At 34.0% G+C, this 16,353-nt stretch overlaps 2 protein-coding genes across 4 annotated transcripts; one reads left to right on the top strand and one right to left on the bottom strand.

The window, feature by feature from the left end:
- The first annotated feature begins 6,739 nt into the window (after nt 1-6,739).
- LOC108324697 (uncharacterized) lies at nt 6,740-9,395 on the top strand. Of its 2 annotated transcripts, XM_017557635.2 has the most exons (3): nt 6,740-7,354; nt 8,456-8,637; nt 8,720-9,395. In XM_017557635.2, exons 2-3 carry the CDS (start codon nt 8,557-8,559, stop codon nt 9,263-9,265), a joined length of 627 nt encoding a protein of 208 aa, XP_017413124.1. In that variant the 5' UTR covers nt 6,740-7,354; nt 8,456-8,556; the 3' UTR covers nt 9,266-9,395. The 2 variants fall into 2 exon arrangements, with proteins under 2 accessions (XP_017413124.1, XP_017413133.1); XM_017557644.2 differs by lacking the exon at nt 6,740-7,354 and having other exon boundaries at nt 7,400-8,637.
- Nucleotides 9,396-11,154: 1,759 nt separating this feature from the next.
- Nucleotides 11,155-15,101, bottom strand: LOC108326769 (BTB/POZ domain-containing protein SR1IP1). Of its 2 annotated transcripts, XM_017560434.2 has the most exons (6): nt 14,884-15,101; nt 14,622-14,777; nt 14,392-14,461; nt 13,710-14,312; nt 12,653-13,195; nt 11,155-11,877 (listed from the first exon to the last, which is right to left on the bottom strand). In XM_017560434.2, the coding sequence occupies exons 2-6, from the start codon at nt 14,639-14,641 to the stop codon at nt 11,338-11,340; spliced, it is 1,776 nt and encodes a 591-aa protein (XP_017415923.1). In that variant the 5' UTR covers nt 14,642-14,777; nt 14,884-15,101; the 3' UTR covers nt 11,155-11,337. The 2 variants fall into 2 exon arrangements, with proteins under 2 accessions (XP_017415923.1, XP_017415850.1); XM_017560361.2 differs by having other exon boundaries at nt 14,622-15,101.
- Nucleotides 15,102-16,353: the final 1,252 nt, after the last annotated feature.

Raw genomic sequence — 16,353 nt, forward strand, 5'->3', positions numbered from 1 at the left:
TGTGAGACATTTTTTTACTAAAGACATCATTACACATGGCTCATCTCATGTTATTTCTACTCTTTTATTTATTTACTTTTATATTGTATTTTTATGTTTTGTTAAAATAATGATTGACTCTAATTAATATTCTTTTATCTATATCTTTATCTTATTTTTATATAATTATTATTATTTATTTTGATTATTTTTTTAACATAATACACTTATTCCTTTCAATCTCATCTTACTCCCTACCTATGGGTGATTTTATCGAATTTAGATTTTTTTGTTGAGTTTTTCTGTTTTGTTCCCATATTGTATCTTCAAAATACACTTATGATCACTAGTTTTGAAGATTTAATTTAATTAAAAAAATTAAAGTACAAAGTATATTTTTAATGCTCAGCAGAATAAAGCATAAAAAAACCACTTCTCTTCGTCTCTCTTCTCTCCTCTTGTTTTCTTCAACTTCTTACTTCTTCTCTGAAAGATTTCATTTTTTATTTATATAATGCATAAAAGTGAAGCCCATGACCATGCTTTAGCAAATTGGCAAGACGTCAATATTATGTCCTGTCTTATCTTGCCATTCATCGTTTCAGTTTTTCTTTCCTCTCACGTTCCATCTCTTCCACACAAGAGAACTATATTCAAAGTTTTCAATTAATTATAAAATTGTCATTAAATTATAATATATAAATAGTGTTATTAAAGTTTATCTTAAAAAATTAATAGAACCTATCGTACCTTCTTCTGTTTCTATCTATTATTTTTTAGTAGTAAAATAAATTAGAATGTTTCCTTTTGTTCTAATAAAATTTAAATAAACATGACTATATTTGTTTTAGTCTAAATATTATACTGTAATAAATAGTAATAGTGTATTTTATCTATATTATTCCATTTCATTAATTTAGCCTTTCTATTTTGTCCCAAATACTTTTATTGCTCAGCATTTTGTATCCAATATGGACAGTAACAACAAAAATTGTCAAAGACCAATCTATTTTTATCGACCATATCAGAATCTCGGGTTTTTAAAACAACACCATTTTTATAAGAAGATAAAGTTGAAACCTAAGATCCTACTCTAATCTCTTCGACTATCCTTATACTCTGTTTTGAGCAAAAATGGAATGCTTAACTACGTTGACTGGTAATAATGGTTAAAAAGTAAAAAAGTAAAAGAAAGAAGTGATGAATAATGGTGTTAATAACAAGGGACCACAACACGCACGCACTAACCAGATGAACAGATAAAAGGGGGTAAATCAGAAAAGAATCAGAGAAAATTGTAAGAGAAAAAAAAATATCTGCCTTTGATTTAAAAATTAATATATCAAAAGGTTGAAACTACGGTGGTAAGAATGAAAATCCCTCAATATCACTGTATCGGCAAAATAATTACTAAAATGATGTGTTTTTTTTTTCAAAATTATCAAAGTAGACATGTTTAAAAAATTTATGAAAATAGACCAATTTTATTAATTTGGTATGATAAGAAGTGGTCTCAACTTTATATTAATTTTGACTCAGTTAGTTTTTTTTTTTTAATTTTCATTAAAGTCGTGATAATTTAGTGTAGTTTGAATTGAACTAAAATTGTGTAGGAGTGACGCAATTTTAATTGTTTATACAATTTGTTTTCTATAAACTATTAAAAATAGCTAAAAATTGATTTTTATCTCATTTTTTATAGGATATAGATTTTGAGATAAAAAATTTTGTTGAGAAAAATTTCAAACCCTTATAACTTTTGATAGGGAGTTCAGATTGAAACACTTTATATACTTTATATATGAAAGTTGTTCAAAGGGGATTAGAAATCCAATTTTTCAAAAAAATACATAATTTACTACTACTCTTTTTTACTATTTTCTCTTTCTTTTTCTACATTTTAATCTTTTAGTTGATATTATATGTATGATAAAATTCTAAAAAAATTTGTGACGTGTCTTTATAATAAATAAAGATTTATTAAATAATTCATATTTTGAAGGACAAAATTTTTTATTTTTTCAATTTTTAATATATATTAAAATATTACATATTCAAGTTGTGTCACCATTCCACAACTTTAATTTATATACAGGGTTAAGTATGTTTTTAGTCCTTAATCTATCAAGCGAATTTGCTTTTAGTCTCTCTTTCAAAGTAAGGTACATTTTAGTCATTCTCCTTTATGAAACCATAATTTTTCGTCCTCCAAATCTAACGGCGTTAAAAAAAAGCTGAGCTGGCTAACGATGGAATGTCACGTCATTTTTTTTTAGTCAATCTCCCTCCCTCACTGGTGCCGTCTCGACTCCGTCTCCAAGCAGTTCCTCCTCTCCAACCTGGCCCTCCACGGTAAGACCCGTCTGGACTCCTTCGCGGTCTCCGTCGCCCCCTGCGGCCACTGCCAGCAATTCTTCCAGGAACTCCGCGACGCCTCCCATATATAATTCCTTATCACCTCCCACGCCAACCCTCACTTCACCTCTCTACCCCTTCCTCTCCCACCGCTTCGGCCCCCACGATCTTCTCTGCACTTCCTTCACCCTAGAGCGACCCTCAAATCGGCGCGTTCTCGTTTTGCTCGATGACTTCGCCGTCAAATCCTCACACTCTCTCTTCTTCAACTCCCTCAAGTCTCGAGGCTTCGATCTCCATTTCCACCTTGTCAATGACCCCCAATTTCAGATTTTGTTGATTCGGGTCATGATTTTGTTGATTTTGTTGATCCAAAACGTAATTAAGAAGAAATTTTCTGAGTTTCTAGGTTTGATTTGGGGTTTTTTGGGCTGTTGCGTTTTTTGGGTTTTGTCTTGCAGGTGAGGAGGAGCTTCGCCGTTTGGATGTTCGCCGTTTGGATGTTCGACAGTGTTGCTTGGGGCGTAGGGAAAAGTCTCACGATGTAGGTTTCCTAGAGGATTGGGGGTTTTGCGATTCTGATGGTTATGTTGTGGAGGCTCGCGACGATGGTGAATGGTTGCTTATGGTGGTGGTCCGATGCGAGCTTGCAGAGGATGACGAAGGGAGAGTGGTGGCAGAGAGATTGAACTCGTAATGGCACTGCTCACGTTGGGTGGTGGCGCGATGAGGTTGCTCGCGTTTGGGTGTTGATGGTGGAGGTGCGTGATGGAGGATGGCTGCGACTAGGGTTTCTGCAGCGGCAGTTTCACGGCGACATGGTGGCTGGCCGGCGCGACATTGTGTTGGCACTGTGGCATTGACGACGGGAAAGATTGACTGGCAGAAAAGCTGGGAAGATTTGCTCAGGTTAGAAAAAAAATGGCGTGACACTTCACCGTTAGCCAACTCAATTTCTTTTTAACGCCGTTAGTTTTGGAGGACGAAAAATTAAGGTTTCCTAAAGGAGGAGGACTAAAATATACCTTACTTTGAAAGAGGAACTAAAAGCAAATTCGCTTGATAGATTAAGGACTAAAAACATATTAGAAATCCAATTTTTCAAAAAAATACATAATTTACTACCACTCTTTTTTACTATTTTCTCTTTCTTTTTCTACATTTTAATCTTTTAGTTGATATTATATGTATGATAAAATTCTAAAATATTTTGTGACGTGTCTTTATAATAAATAAAGATTTATTAAATAATTCATATTTTGAGGGACAAATTTTTTTATTTTTTCAATTTTTAATATGTTAAAATATTACATATTCAAGTTGTGTCACCATTCCACAACTTTAATTTATATATATATATACCAATTCATTAAAATAGTGTCAACATGACTTTAATTAAAATTAAAAAAAATTACAATTAATTGAAGTCGTATCATACAAGTACAACTTTACTTTAATGAATCAAAAGTCATACCAATCTTACACGGCTTTTTTAGAATGAAATTGTAACAAATTAACATAATTTGTTTACAATTATAATTTTTTTGAAATTATTACATACTGTATGATTGTTCGGTTAGTTATAAATCGAACAATCAATCATAGTTCGGACCATCAAGCGAGCCACCAGTGAACCCGACCGGTTACCAAGCAAACCGGTCGGTCACGAGTCAGCACATTAACCTTATTACTTATCAACTTAGAGGTAAAGTATGATTATTCGTGATTATGTCGTAATTATGTTAGTGTTAATTAAAATACCTATTAATAAAAGTATGAGGTACCTATTAATAAAAATATGAGGTAAGGAGGTAGGTGATTTGAATTTACTCAGATTATCTCAAATGTTAAGCTGACTTTAATATCAGAATATCTTATGCAACTACTCTCTGAAATATTTGGATGATCAATTAGACTCAACACTTGGACTTTGGATACAGTTTGGACTGTTGGCCTCTATCCCATATCCGAAACTTTTCTTATTTTAATAATTTGTTTGAAAAAATTCACCGTTTTAATGTTTTGCCGCATGAAGGAAAACACAATATGAGACCCTTTTAAGTCAACAACAATAATTTTATCGAGACAGTTGCATTCTTATCAGCAAAGATGAAACTATGACATACTATTATTATTTTATATATGTAGGGTGGATGATGATCCAATCTAAGTTTAAAACTAATGAATTTATATAGTATGGAGTGAAACTAACCCTATAGAAAGTTTGATTCCAATCACCAATCCTTCATTGAGTCTCGGCATATTATAAGTATGAGTGTAACGTTTTCAATTGTTGTCTAAAACAAACAATTTTATAATGATAACTTATGTATTGGCTCCTGCTTTGCTGGTTGTTTCTATTGTCCCAAAGTCTTCATTCAGCTACGATCTCGTCCACAAAATAAGAAAAAAAAATTGCAATTCGGTTGATAGAACAAATTTTGTTGTTTGGAGTGGAAACTAGATCTCAATATACAAAGTATCTGACGAGATATAATTCTTTGGCATAAGACTTCTATAATGAATTATGCATGTATTATGTTATTTCAAGTTATTATTAAAATCCATTTTAGTGAAACTATTAATATTTAATAATAAATATTTTTTATAAAAACCATAAATATTTTTTATAAAAATTATAAATTTTCCAGTACAATTTTCTTACTAATCTTCTCTTAACGTACAATTATCTAAGTTTTCTACACATTTAAAAGACTTTTTGAATTATGATATAAAACATTCAAATCAATTGTTCATTTTAATAATAATTTTTTATTTTTTCCTTTTTCATTATTATAATTTTTAGTAAATACTCACTTAAAGAACCAATTATAAACAAAAAAAAAATTAACCCCATATAAAACTTGGATTTACATTGTGAAATTTGATGGAGATGTGTTAATGCAGAGGCTGCAACTCTTTTGGCATATTTAGTGTTGTGTTTTATTTTTCTATTTCGTTCTTAGTAGTGCTTTTGTCAGGTGTTTTTATTTCTTTCAAAAAAGTCTTACCATCTATATTCTTCAAAGGTTTATTTGATACCATTCAATTATATTTTTGTTAGATTCTACGACTATTATTAATCTAAACACAAAAATACACTAATAACAAGAAAAAGATGAAAAAAAAATGGTTGAGTACAACAACAAATATTTAAGGAAAGATATTTTATATCAGAAAAAAAAAATCTCACATAAAACTCTTTTCATGTTTACAAGTTATTACAACAGAAATAATAAATCATTGCTAAATCTTGTTTTTCATTAGTAAAAGAAAAATTGAAAATATTTAAAAAAAGTCATTAAAATACTTGTTGTCATATATATTAATGAAATAAAAGAGGTTTCTATAAACTAAAAGAAAAATGAAAAAGTAATAAAGGTAACAGGAAAGAAATAGTTAAGAAAAAATGTTTTCAGCATTGTGCGAGATGTTATGTTAAATTTAAAATTTGGGCAGATGGTGATTAGTAGGAGTAAGTATATTAATAAGAATTGAGTGGATCTAAGAGGGTGTAGGTGAAATGGTTAGTTTAAAAAGGTTAGGCATGTGACATATAGTAGTATTTTTTTTTGTGTGAATTGGTTGGTTGGTGTGATTGAAAGAACGAGGGAAGCCCCGTATATAGGTCAGACTTTTGTGCAAACTGAAAGGACCCACCAACCCATAAGAATGCACCTTCTTCCCCGGCAACGCGTGCTTCCACTCCACGTTCATTTCCCTCCCTCTCTTTTATTAATCATTTTTCAAATATATTATTATTATTATTATTATTATTATTATTATTTCTCAACATTGCCAAAACAGACACAAGCTACGCCTCACAACCATCTGTGTGGTCATGTTCACAAAGACCACCGTACACATCGATCAACGTTATTACATGGATTACCGTACATCTATACCCGTAACGTATGCACATCCATTTGTAAATAAAAATCTATAAACTCACCACAACCATGCAATCACTTACATCACATTACTTTACATTATTACATTACATTATTAACAAAAACATACCACCCACATGCCCAGTTAACTTCTGTAATCATTGCCAAAAACCCATCAAATATTGCATCTATTTTCCCATAGTACAGGTACGAAACATCCATCATTCATCATTCACTGTTTGCTCGCCCCCAACAAAAGAATTAAGGAAGGGATAAACCCATGATTTTTTTGTCCCCTTTTGTTTTTTTAATCACCCAAAACTGAACACCAATGGTTGGATTTGAGATCCTGAGGGCTGTTTCTACCTCCGACAACTACCAGAGATACCCATTCATCGTACGGTCAGGATCCATCTGTCGGCGGCACACAACATGCCACCTTAACCTCCTCCTCTACCTCATAGGCACGCTTCAATTATACAATAATACTACCCTACATACATACATACATAATACTCTAATGTGCACTTTCAGACAACTATTTTATGATGTAGAAATTTTAGGTGCATGTGATTCACCTCAGCAGGCTATGCTCTTCTGTTCATGATTTGTCTTGAGCAAACCAAGGCCTTGTGATCCTCAACAATTATATACTTTTAAATTAGTGCTAATAATACATCTATTTCTTTATTTCTTCTCCTTTCTTTACTCCTTTGTTTAATATATCTGCATTGCTGGACCTGTCTCAGGCATCTCCTCCACAATACTTCAATCACATTGGTCAAGGCACTGGGATTTCTTTCGCATGCCTCTAGCCTCATGCAATAGCGCCTCGGTTTCCGTGTCTTCAAGAGAGAATCTTAAATTCCACAACAGTTCTGTTACATTGTATTCTTCTATTTAATCCCCAACAGTATGTACTGACCACCCTGATGGGGAATATGAGAGCAGATTAGCAGATTAGCAGAGTCTTCGTCAAATTAACACAGCCTTGTCTTGTCCCTTAACTTGGCTTGAATTTCAAAGGAAGACTGACTTTCTCGTTTTTCCTTCTGAGATCCCCTTTTGTTCTCTCGTCTATCTTGTTCAGAACAAATTTTTGGTGCCCTCGGCTCATAGAATTCTAGCAGGTTAGAAGTTATAATCTTTTGCGTTGGAAATTCAGTTATTTCTTATTTAAACTTGTGTTTGATTCTAGGAAGATTCTCAAAACCAAAATCAGTTCAGTATTTATGATAGGCATATTGTTGGTATATGTACAAACTGATTTTTTAAACTGTTGCATGCCCCTCGTCTTCCCTTTTTGCAAGCAAATTTTGTGTCATTCTGTATCATTGTTATGTATTTTAGGCTATGGGACTGGATTAGCATAACATTAATAAGGGGATGCTACAAAGTTTTTCTATTGTTGAGAATTGAAGATGATATATTGATGTGTTCAAAATTTATATTATGTCATTAGGGTGATAATTTAATGTCAGATTGTGATATTAGATTGTAGAGAACAAAACAAAAAAATGTTGAATCCTGAAGAAATTGAGAGATGAGGAATATGCTTTGGGTCTTGCCGGGTCAATGTGGAGAAGTATAGTACCTTATTAAAGATTACCCAAACAAAAGCGTAGCCTAAATCATTCACGCCTTTAAATATCCAGAGTAATAGGGATGGATGTCTGCAGATAGTTTAACAAGGGAAAAACTAATTATGACAAACAAAATTATGGTACACATTCCGTGAATGAGAGAGAAACTGAGGAAGGAAAGTTCAATGGTTAAAAAACAAGTAAATGGGCTTCCTTATGGCCCTAACTATAATGATATTGCTTCTTCAAGCATTCTTTTTAATCTGGGCATATGAAAAGAAGAGAAAAATGTCTCCTTGGTCGTTATTTAAATATTGCAATAATTGAACGGATAACATGAATAATGACATCATGCGTGTGTATGAATGAGGAGTTGTAATTATGGAAGGAAAATTCAACTGATAAAGGTGTCGGGAGATATTTTTTTTTTGCTGGGGTTCAGTCGGATGTGGTCCAAAGTTTTGAAAGGAGAGCAAGCAAGGGAACAGACAAATTATACTAAAAGGAAGTTGATGCTATCATTTTGTATTAGGTCTGAAGGCCATTGCAACCATTTCTTTTTTATGAACCATCCTGTTTTCTATATAAAAGCTTTTCATCTTTCAACTACATCACTTAAACTCATCAGTGATATATAACTTAATGAAGGCATGAAGATACAAGTCTGAGTTCAAAATTTCCTACAAAGAAGACTCAACTGTGTAGCACTCGTTCAAAGTTCTTTTGCTCAGAGGCTAAGTAGATTACCGATGGAGAAGCTTGTTAGGTCCTGCGACAAAGAATACATGAGAATGGCCATGTTAAAACACGAAGAAACCTTCAAAGAGCAGGTACTTCTCTTTCTATTCCTTCAGGATATCTTCTTCTATCATGAATACTAGAGCCTTAAAATCCTGAGAATGTTTTTAACAGGTATATGAACTACATCGTTTGTACCGAATTCAGAAGATACTGATGCAAAATATGGAAGCCAGAAGAGGTGTTGAAGTAAGCGAAGAAGAGTGGTACTTCAAGAATGCGATTAGTTTAACTCATAAAGGAGCACAAGAAAAGCCTCAAATGAAATTTGACCTTGAACGGCCAGCAGAGGAGCACATTGCAGAATCAGAAGATGGGGTGCTAGAGATCATAGATGAGACTGAGATTGAGCTAACATTAGGCCCCTCAAGTTACAACCGTAGGAAGAAAGTCGAGACACCACTAACTTCAGATTCAGGACACAGCTTGTCTTCTTCTTCTAGTGGATCAAGCCGTATAAACAAGACAAGGTGTCATGGCAGTCATACCACAAGAGAAGAATCAAGTGGAAGCATAATTCGCCTAGTCCAGATGCCCGGTTCAAACCCAGGGTGCCAAAGTGGAATTAGAAACAGTTTTGATGTAGAAGAACAATTAAGACAAGAGAAATTAAAACAGTCACCTTGGCTTTTTCAAGTGTTGAATCTGAACATGACTTGAAAAGAAAAATCTGTGGTCAATGTGATATATTTTATGTTTATGTTTCAAAAGTTAAGACTAACTTTTGTGGATGATGTTTGTGTTGAATGTTCAGCCGAATTATTGAGTGTGGTGGGATTTGATGTGTCTATCGTAAGATCAATTTTTTCCCTGATGCCCAAACCCATTACTATTCACAAGTCACATGCCACTCATATTTCTCTGGTCCTGCACTTACTCGCGTTCCTTCCCACTAAAGGCCATGCAAACATCCTTTCATACATTAATGGAGGACAACTAGATGAATTAAATATCACTTTTTTAGAAACGCTGAGATTTTTCATTTTAATTAGATTCCCACCTCCACATTCAATCTTTCAACAAAGAACTTTTCGATACCAATTTTCCTTAAAATGAGAAAAAACTGTCTATCCTAATAGGTCTCTCTGAAGCAACTGACCCCAGCAGTGTTTTACTGCAATATCAGGCCGCTGTAGTTCATTCCCGATACCACTCACAATAAATCTTATTTCTGAAGGAGTCAAAACCCTTCAAACCTCCGACGAGAGTGGATGGTTCTTTGCAGATAGCATAAAAACTGTTCACAACACAACCAGTTCTCTAGAACAAAATATTCAAACGGAATCTCCAAATGAGTCAATTCGGAAATTGGCATTGTCAATGTCTCAAGGTGTATCTGCAAATGTTCTAATGTTCAAGTGAAGTTAGAAATTAGATAGCAATACATCAAGCCCTATTAGGCCTATTTATGTCATCTTGGCCTTTCCTATACAAGTTTCTCACAGATCTTACAAATCTATAATTCAGTGTATTTGGACAGCTGGAAGGTCGTGGTGGCATATCTCAAGTCTTAGTTATTGGAAGTGAATTGAATATAGGAGGGGTACAGAACAAAAACAATTCAAGTTTTGGTTAAGAGTAGAAAGCAAAAAGGATTCATTTGACGATATTGTTGTTTACTTCCCTGAACGCATTAAGTAGGCAAACGATGTTTTCTCTCTCTCCCCAGTGTCATTCATTTTCCACTTATCTTCACATAACTTGGAAGCCAACAAGAAGTTGGAGATCTAAATCCTGTCTGCCATGGGATGGACATCAGATTCTCCAGCTAATATTTAAACATCCATATTAACATACTTACGTTAGGTCTGTCCCGAAATATGTATAACTTATAGCTATGTTTGGTGCCTTTGGAATATACATGAATCGAATCCAGACCATGATCTCCTTTCTTTACATGATTAGGCTCAAACATCAGCACGGACATTGCTAGGCTGTCACTTGAACCATATTACCAAGCTTTTATCCCAAGGACTCAATAATTCAAAGACAGACAGACCCCACTAACTGCTGTTATCAGATGTTGTGTTCTTCCAGGGATCTTAAGGTCGTTGGAAAGATGTAGTGTCTATGTCGCTGTACTGTTCCAAGTTGACCCGCCTAATATTCATTTTTCTTTATACCATTAACTCGTTTAGAAATTTTATAAAATTGTACTTTCCTCATCTTTACACCACTAAACCCTTTGCTGAAATTGTCCCCAAAACACGGATAATTTCCGTTCCTCCCTTTCTAATTGACCACAGACACAGAATTATTAACATTGGAATCTTCAGCAAGAAGCTATGCACTTTTAAATGGAACAGAACAAAATTTACAACTTCATTTGGCATTTGGGAATGAATAAAAAGTTTTTTTTTTTCTGGGTATTCAACATAACGCATAACTCTACAGGAGTTGATTCATACATAACTGCAAAAAGTAACTCTATAGCGTTTATATGCACATGTTGATTACAACAAAAATTATCTTTTCCGATGATACCAGAAGATAAATTATTGATTTTATTATTCTTCTGGAATCATAGAGCAATCATGTAGTCACTGGGCTGCAACGCAAGCAATCAATAAGAAACTCTGTATTACTTTTCACCACCCTTTACAAATTACACATTAAAGTTCTTGGACGTAAGGATCATGAAAATTTAATCTTCACGAGTATAACAGTGAAGTAAAACTAGCCCTGTATACAATAAGCCTCTGAGAACAAAGATAGAACTTGTGTCCTGCATACTAGGATATAGAATGGCGTCGATTTTTGTCAGGTTTTACGCGACCTTTGAGAGGGTTGGAGGCTGCACCGCCACGTGAAAAAGGAGAAAGACGTCCAAGTTTTTTAGACACTGAGTTGATGAACGATTTTCGAGGGAGAGGAGGCTTATCAGCGGAGGGTGAACCGTATATTACAGGACTGCTTGATGCTGATCTAAGGGAAGATCTTTCGATCTCTTTTAGTTTCATTCTCAACTTCACTATCTCTAGTTTCAGCTCTTCGTTTTCTCTTCGTAAGTTGGAAAACTCGTTTGACATTGGATTAAGCTCGTTGAGGGATAGATTCGTCTTGTCACGAAAATTATTAGGAGAATCCCAACCTACACTACCATCCATGGAATCGCGAAGACGTTGTTGTTCATAGTAGAGAACTTGAACCACTGTTTGAACGGGAAGCCTGTCGTTTTGAGCTGCGTGAGCACACGCATCTCGTGATAACTTCTGGCAATCCATCACGCTGCAGACTTTCTTTTTCTCAATGTCACTTAGAATTGGATGAGCCTGAGATTTGTAAATTTTTACTTTACCACCAGCAATCTATGATGCTTTATAAAATTGATAACATTAGATTATTGTTGTAAGTTTAATATTGTTATGTGGTGACATCAGAATCTAAAGCCAATTCAAATGTGGTAAAACCTCAGTGTATGTGCTTTCTAGAAGGGGAATCTGATGTTGGCTTTGAAAAATAGTAAAAAGTACAAAATGTGATCTTGAGTGCGTGTTCTACCAAAAGGAAATGAAGTAACCTGTCTCAGATTTCGATCTCCTTCCATGTCTCTCCAATTAAAATAACATCATTATGCAAATAAAGTTTTAATAAGACCCGAAAAAGAGACAGGTAATCTGAGTACACCACAAAAGTTGGATTTGACTCCTTAAAATGAGTAAGGATAAAACATGTGTTTGGAAATACATTTTCTAAGTTAGGTTGTAAGAATTCACCCCAAATAACTGAGAGACATAAAAGCTACCGTAGAGAGCCTTTATCATGACGAAAAAATGATAACCTTAAAGCTACAAAGAGATATGGTGGGAAAACGAAACATCCCCATGGTTGCATCCAAACATAGTATAGGTCACTGACTCAAGACCAAACACTCACTTAATGATTAATATTTCAACACATGCATGACCTATTGTGTGTGTATAGTTAAGGAATCCAATTTATATAAGTTATACCAATAGAGTGATGAATAATTTAATATGTAGTACCAAGTTTCAGCCAAAAAGTTACCCCAAAAGAAGATACAGCCACATGGGTTTAGAAGCGTACCTTAAGATAGATGTCTATGGCCCTATACATTCCATCCTCTGTTGATCTTGATTGTTGAGGAATTAGTTCAGCAAGAGTGATGAATTTTGAAACAACTAAATTTCTGTCGGTGGCTACTTCAGCGAGGTAGTTCTCCATTAGCTTTCCAATCCCATAAATATCACTTTGGGGAGGAGAAAAATATTCATCATCTGCATTATAGGCTGAATGTTTTTCATTTTCAGATTGTAGGTAATTCATCATGATTCGCTGCACTGTATCTACATCAAACAATGTGTCCCCAGCGAAGGAATAAGAAGGAATGAGAAGATCATCTAAAACAGCCTGTCCTAGCTGCAGGGCCATCCTCTTTTCCAAATCAAGCCTGCAAGCAACCGTAGTCTCCAGATATATTGCTGCCCGAAGCAGCATAGAAAGAAAGCTCACTGACATTGCATTCTTCTCCCTTGGCAGAAGGCTCACTAGAGTCTCTAAAACAACCCTCTTCTCGTGTTCCTCTTGTGCCTCAATTTCTATCTTCTTCCTACCCTTTCCAAATATCTCCTGCTCCACAACAAGAAATTTTCATGAATCATTCTGCATTTTGATTACTTGTGATAATTAATCACTGTTATTTGTTGTAATTAATCATAAAACTACGTTTTACCTTTATGTATATAGCTTTAGGCTATGAAACTTGTCATCTTAAACCATCATATACGATTCTTGAGTTCTTATAATAATTATCATAAAAGTCACATCAACACTAATTTCTGATAGTTTGACACTGTAAAATTTTGTATACTGAGAATGCATGAATGCTGAACTCATTGTACTGTCAATAATATTAATCAATCAGAAATTATTTTAAACATAACTTCGCGAAAGTGGTTGTTATAAAATTTAATAAACTTGTTATTAGTGATAATACGTGACTGAATGAAAAATGATTTCGTATTTGAAACAATTATTTCTTAACAGTAATCACAAAAATGAATCTTTTCTTGGCACAGAGTCAATACATAAAACCATATTTATTTGAATGTTTTCCATGTTTTGAGTAAGGTCATAGTCTTACCAAACCTCGTAGAGATTTCTGTGCATACAGCATAATGATGGGACCAAGAGCAAACTGTTTAAACCCTCTTGCCATCATAGCAATTACCACTCTTTGAAAAAGGTCAATTCTGAGAACTGTGAAATCTTCAGCCCACCATTGAACAACTGGCCTCTGGTGAGATGCCATGCCATCACTGCTAATGTCACTTCTCATAGATGAACACAATTGAGTTTCCTTTGAGGCTATGAACGCAATAGCATCTATGCATCGACTCACCACTTTTGCTTTTTCCGCAATTGGAAGGAGCCTTTCTGACACGTGTAAGATAGACACAGCCCCAGAAATAGTCTTCAGTGCCACTTCATTCAAGTAAGAATCAGCCCTTCCCACCAAATTTCCAACTGAATAATCCTCTGTCATCTCAAGAAACTCTGCCACGCATCGAAGCACAGCAATGTTTTCAACACTAATCTCGAAGTTTATCCCGTAGCAAAATTTTGTTGCCAGTTGAAATGCTTCTGCTCCACCAGGGACATCATAGAGTTCAATGAATGAAACATCATCGCCACTGGATGCCGAGACCATTTTCTCTATGTAACCACTCTTGGAAACTAATGGAAACTGCAAATTATATCTCAATCCATCAATTCAACTTAAATATTATCTTTTGTAAAGGGTTATGTTTGAATTGGTTCACTACCTTATGTAAGGAAAACGAAACTTCGCCAATTTTTACGGTGACATCACTTGGAATCTCATGAGAAAAAGCCCTGCAGTCAAATAGCTCAAGTCGGAGAGTTTCCAATAATTTTCTTTATATCTAAGTAAATGTTAAGGCTAGCAATCAGGAAATGTATGTTACTTAAAGGAAATAGGAAACGTTTGTTAAAAGAGCCACCAAAGATGGAATTTAGAAGATGAGAATCATACCATCCACTTGCTCTATTCATGGTGCTAGAAATAAGCTCCTAATTCTGAGAAACAAAATCAGCAACAGCTAGCTAGCTGTAGTAGGTTTCTCTTGTCACCATCGACCAATGTCAGAGGCAGAAATGTCGGCCGCTATAGTTTCTTTACCTTTCATGACTGACGATGAAGCAGAAAGAAAGGTAGCAAAAACATTAAGACGGTTAAAAGCTCTTCTTAAATTATATATCACATATAACTTGAGGGAAAAAGGGTGAAATAATACTGAAATGAGAAGCTTCAAGGCGAACAGAAGAAGAACAAGTGGTGGGCAATAATAAGGGGACTTGAAGGCCACGAAAGAAATAATTAACTTTTTTGAAATCCCAAAGGAGGGTCTTGTTGCATGCAAGAAAATGGACCTTTTTGAGAGTACAGGGAGGAGAAAGAGCTGTACTTTGGAAGTAATGAGTAAGAAGGGAAGGAAAATATTAGCGTGGAGATTGTGATGTGTGGTGTGTGTTGTGTGGTGTGTGCTTTAAGTGAGTAAGAGTCTGAAGGATGAGATAGTTGGATTTTGGTTGGCGTGTAGTCAGCACTTTCCCCACATGGAAAGTCCCAAGACAAAAAGCCTTTCCTATCAGACCAAACTCAATCCTTCAAGAAAGCTAGAAATAGATGCTTACTTTTTCAAATACATTAGTCTTCATCTTCAATTCAGGATGACATTGTACATACATACAGGCAAAAGAAAAGGGGTTCTCAACATAATAAACATACATGTTCATACAAAGTTCTCGTAGTGGCCAAAGGACAAAATGGTTGGAGTTGAACCACTACCATGGATAAATCTCACATCCTTCGCCAATGTCCTTTTTTATCTGAGGTTGATCAAAACCATAAAGTTAGAGGTTCAAATTGATAAACTTTTAATCATACATCGCAATTCAAAAATCCAAATCCATCAAATTATAACATGATAAATCAATTAAAACAAGTAGAATTAAATATGAATTTGAAATTAAATTTTATTCAAATTAATTTTTGAGAATTTTTTTTAATTTTTAGATAAGATAAAAATATATTATTATTATTGATTAGATTTAAAAAGTTACAATTGTAAATATAATTAGTATTTAATATTCTATTATATTTTTTTCTCTATATATAAAATACATGAATAAAATAAAAACTCTTAATTATAATATATCTCTTATATTCTCGAAATATATTACGTACCAAAACACCAAAATCTAGTAAGATAGTCGTTTACGTTAGGAATTAATCAATAGAATTAGATGTACTGTTTGAGATGACATTGTCAGTCGTTATTCATACTGGACACAAGCAGTATGCACTAGAGATAGCTAAAAGAGATAATGATATTTTTTTATAATATGTTCTTTGTAATTTCTTGAATTCCTTTTAGCGTATAAGCCCGTTCAATAATTTTCATAAATAGATCTGGCTATAATTTTATTATTAGTATGAAATATTTATTAACTTTATCAATGTAACTAGTAAAATTGGTCAACTCTAGTACAATTTCTTCTCTTAATTTAATTCTTCTTATTTATATATGATCTAACTGTATGAAAGAATGATATCATAAGTCTCTTGGATGAGCTCAGTTTTGGATATATAGTGAAAAATTATCCAAGCATTGTGAGGGTGGTTAGTGTTGTTGCAGAGGCAGTGATAAGATATGGTGAGGAAGAATTGGTGGTCTGAAAAAATGGTGATATCATGAACAGCC

The sequence above is a fragment of the Vigna angularis genome, chromosome 1 (assembly GCF_016808095.1).
Source record: "Vigna angularis cultivar LongXiaoDou No.4 chromosome 1, ASM1680809v1, whole genome shotgun sequence".
Taxonomy (NCBI): Eukaryota; Viridiplantae; Streptophyta; class Magnoliopsida; order Fabales; family Fabaceae; genus Vigna; species Vigna angularis.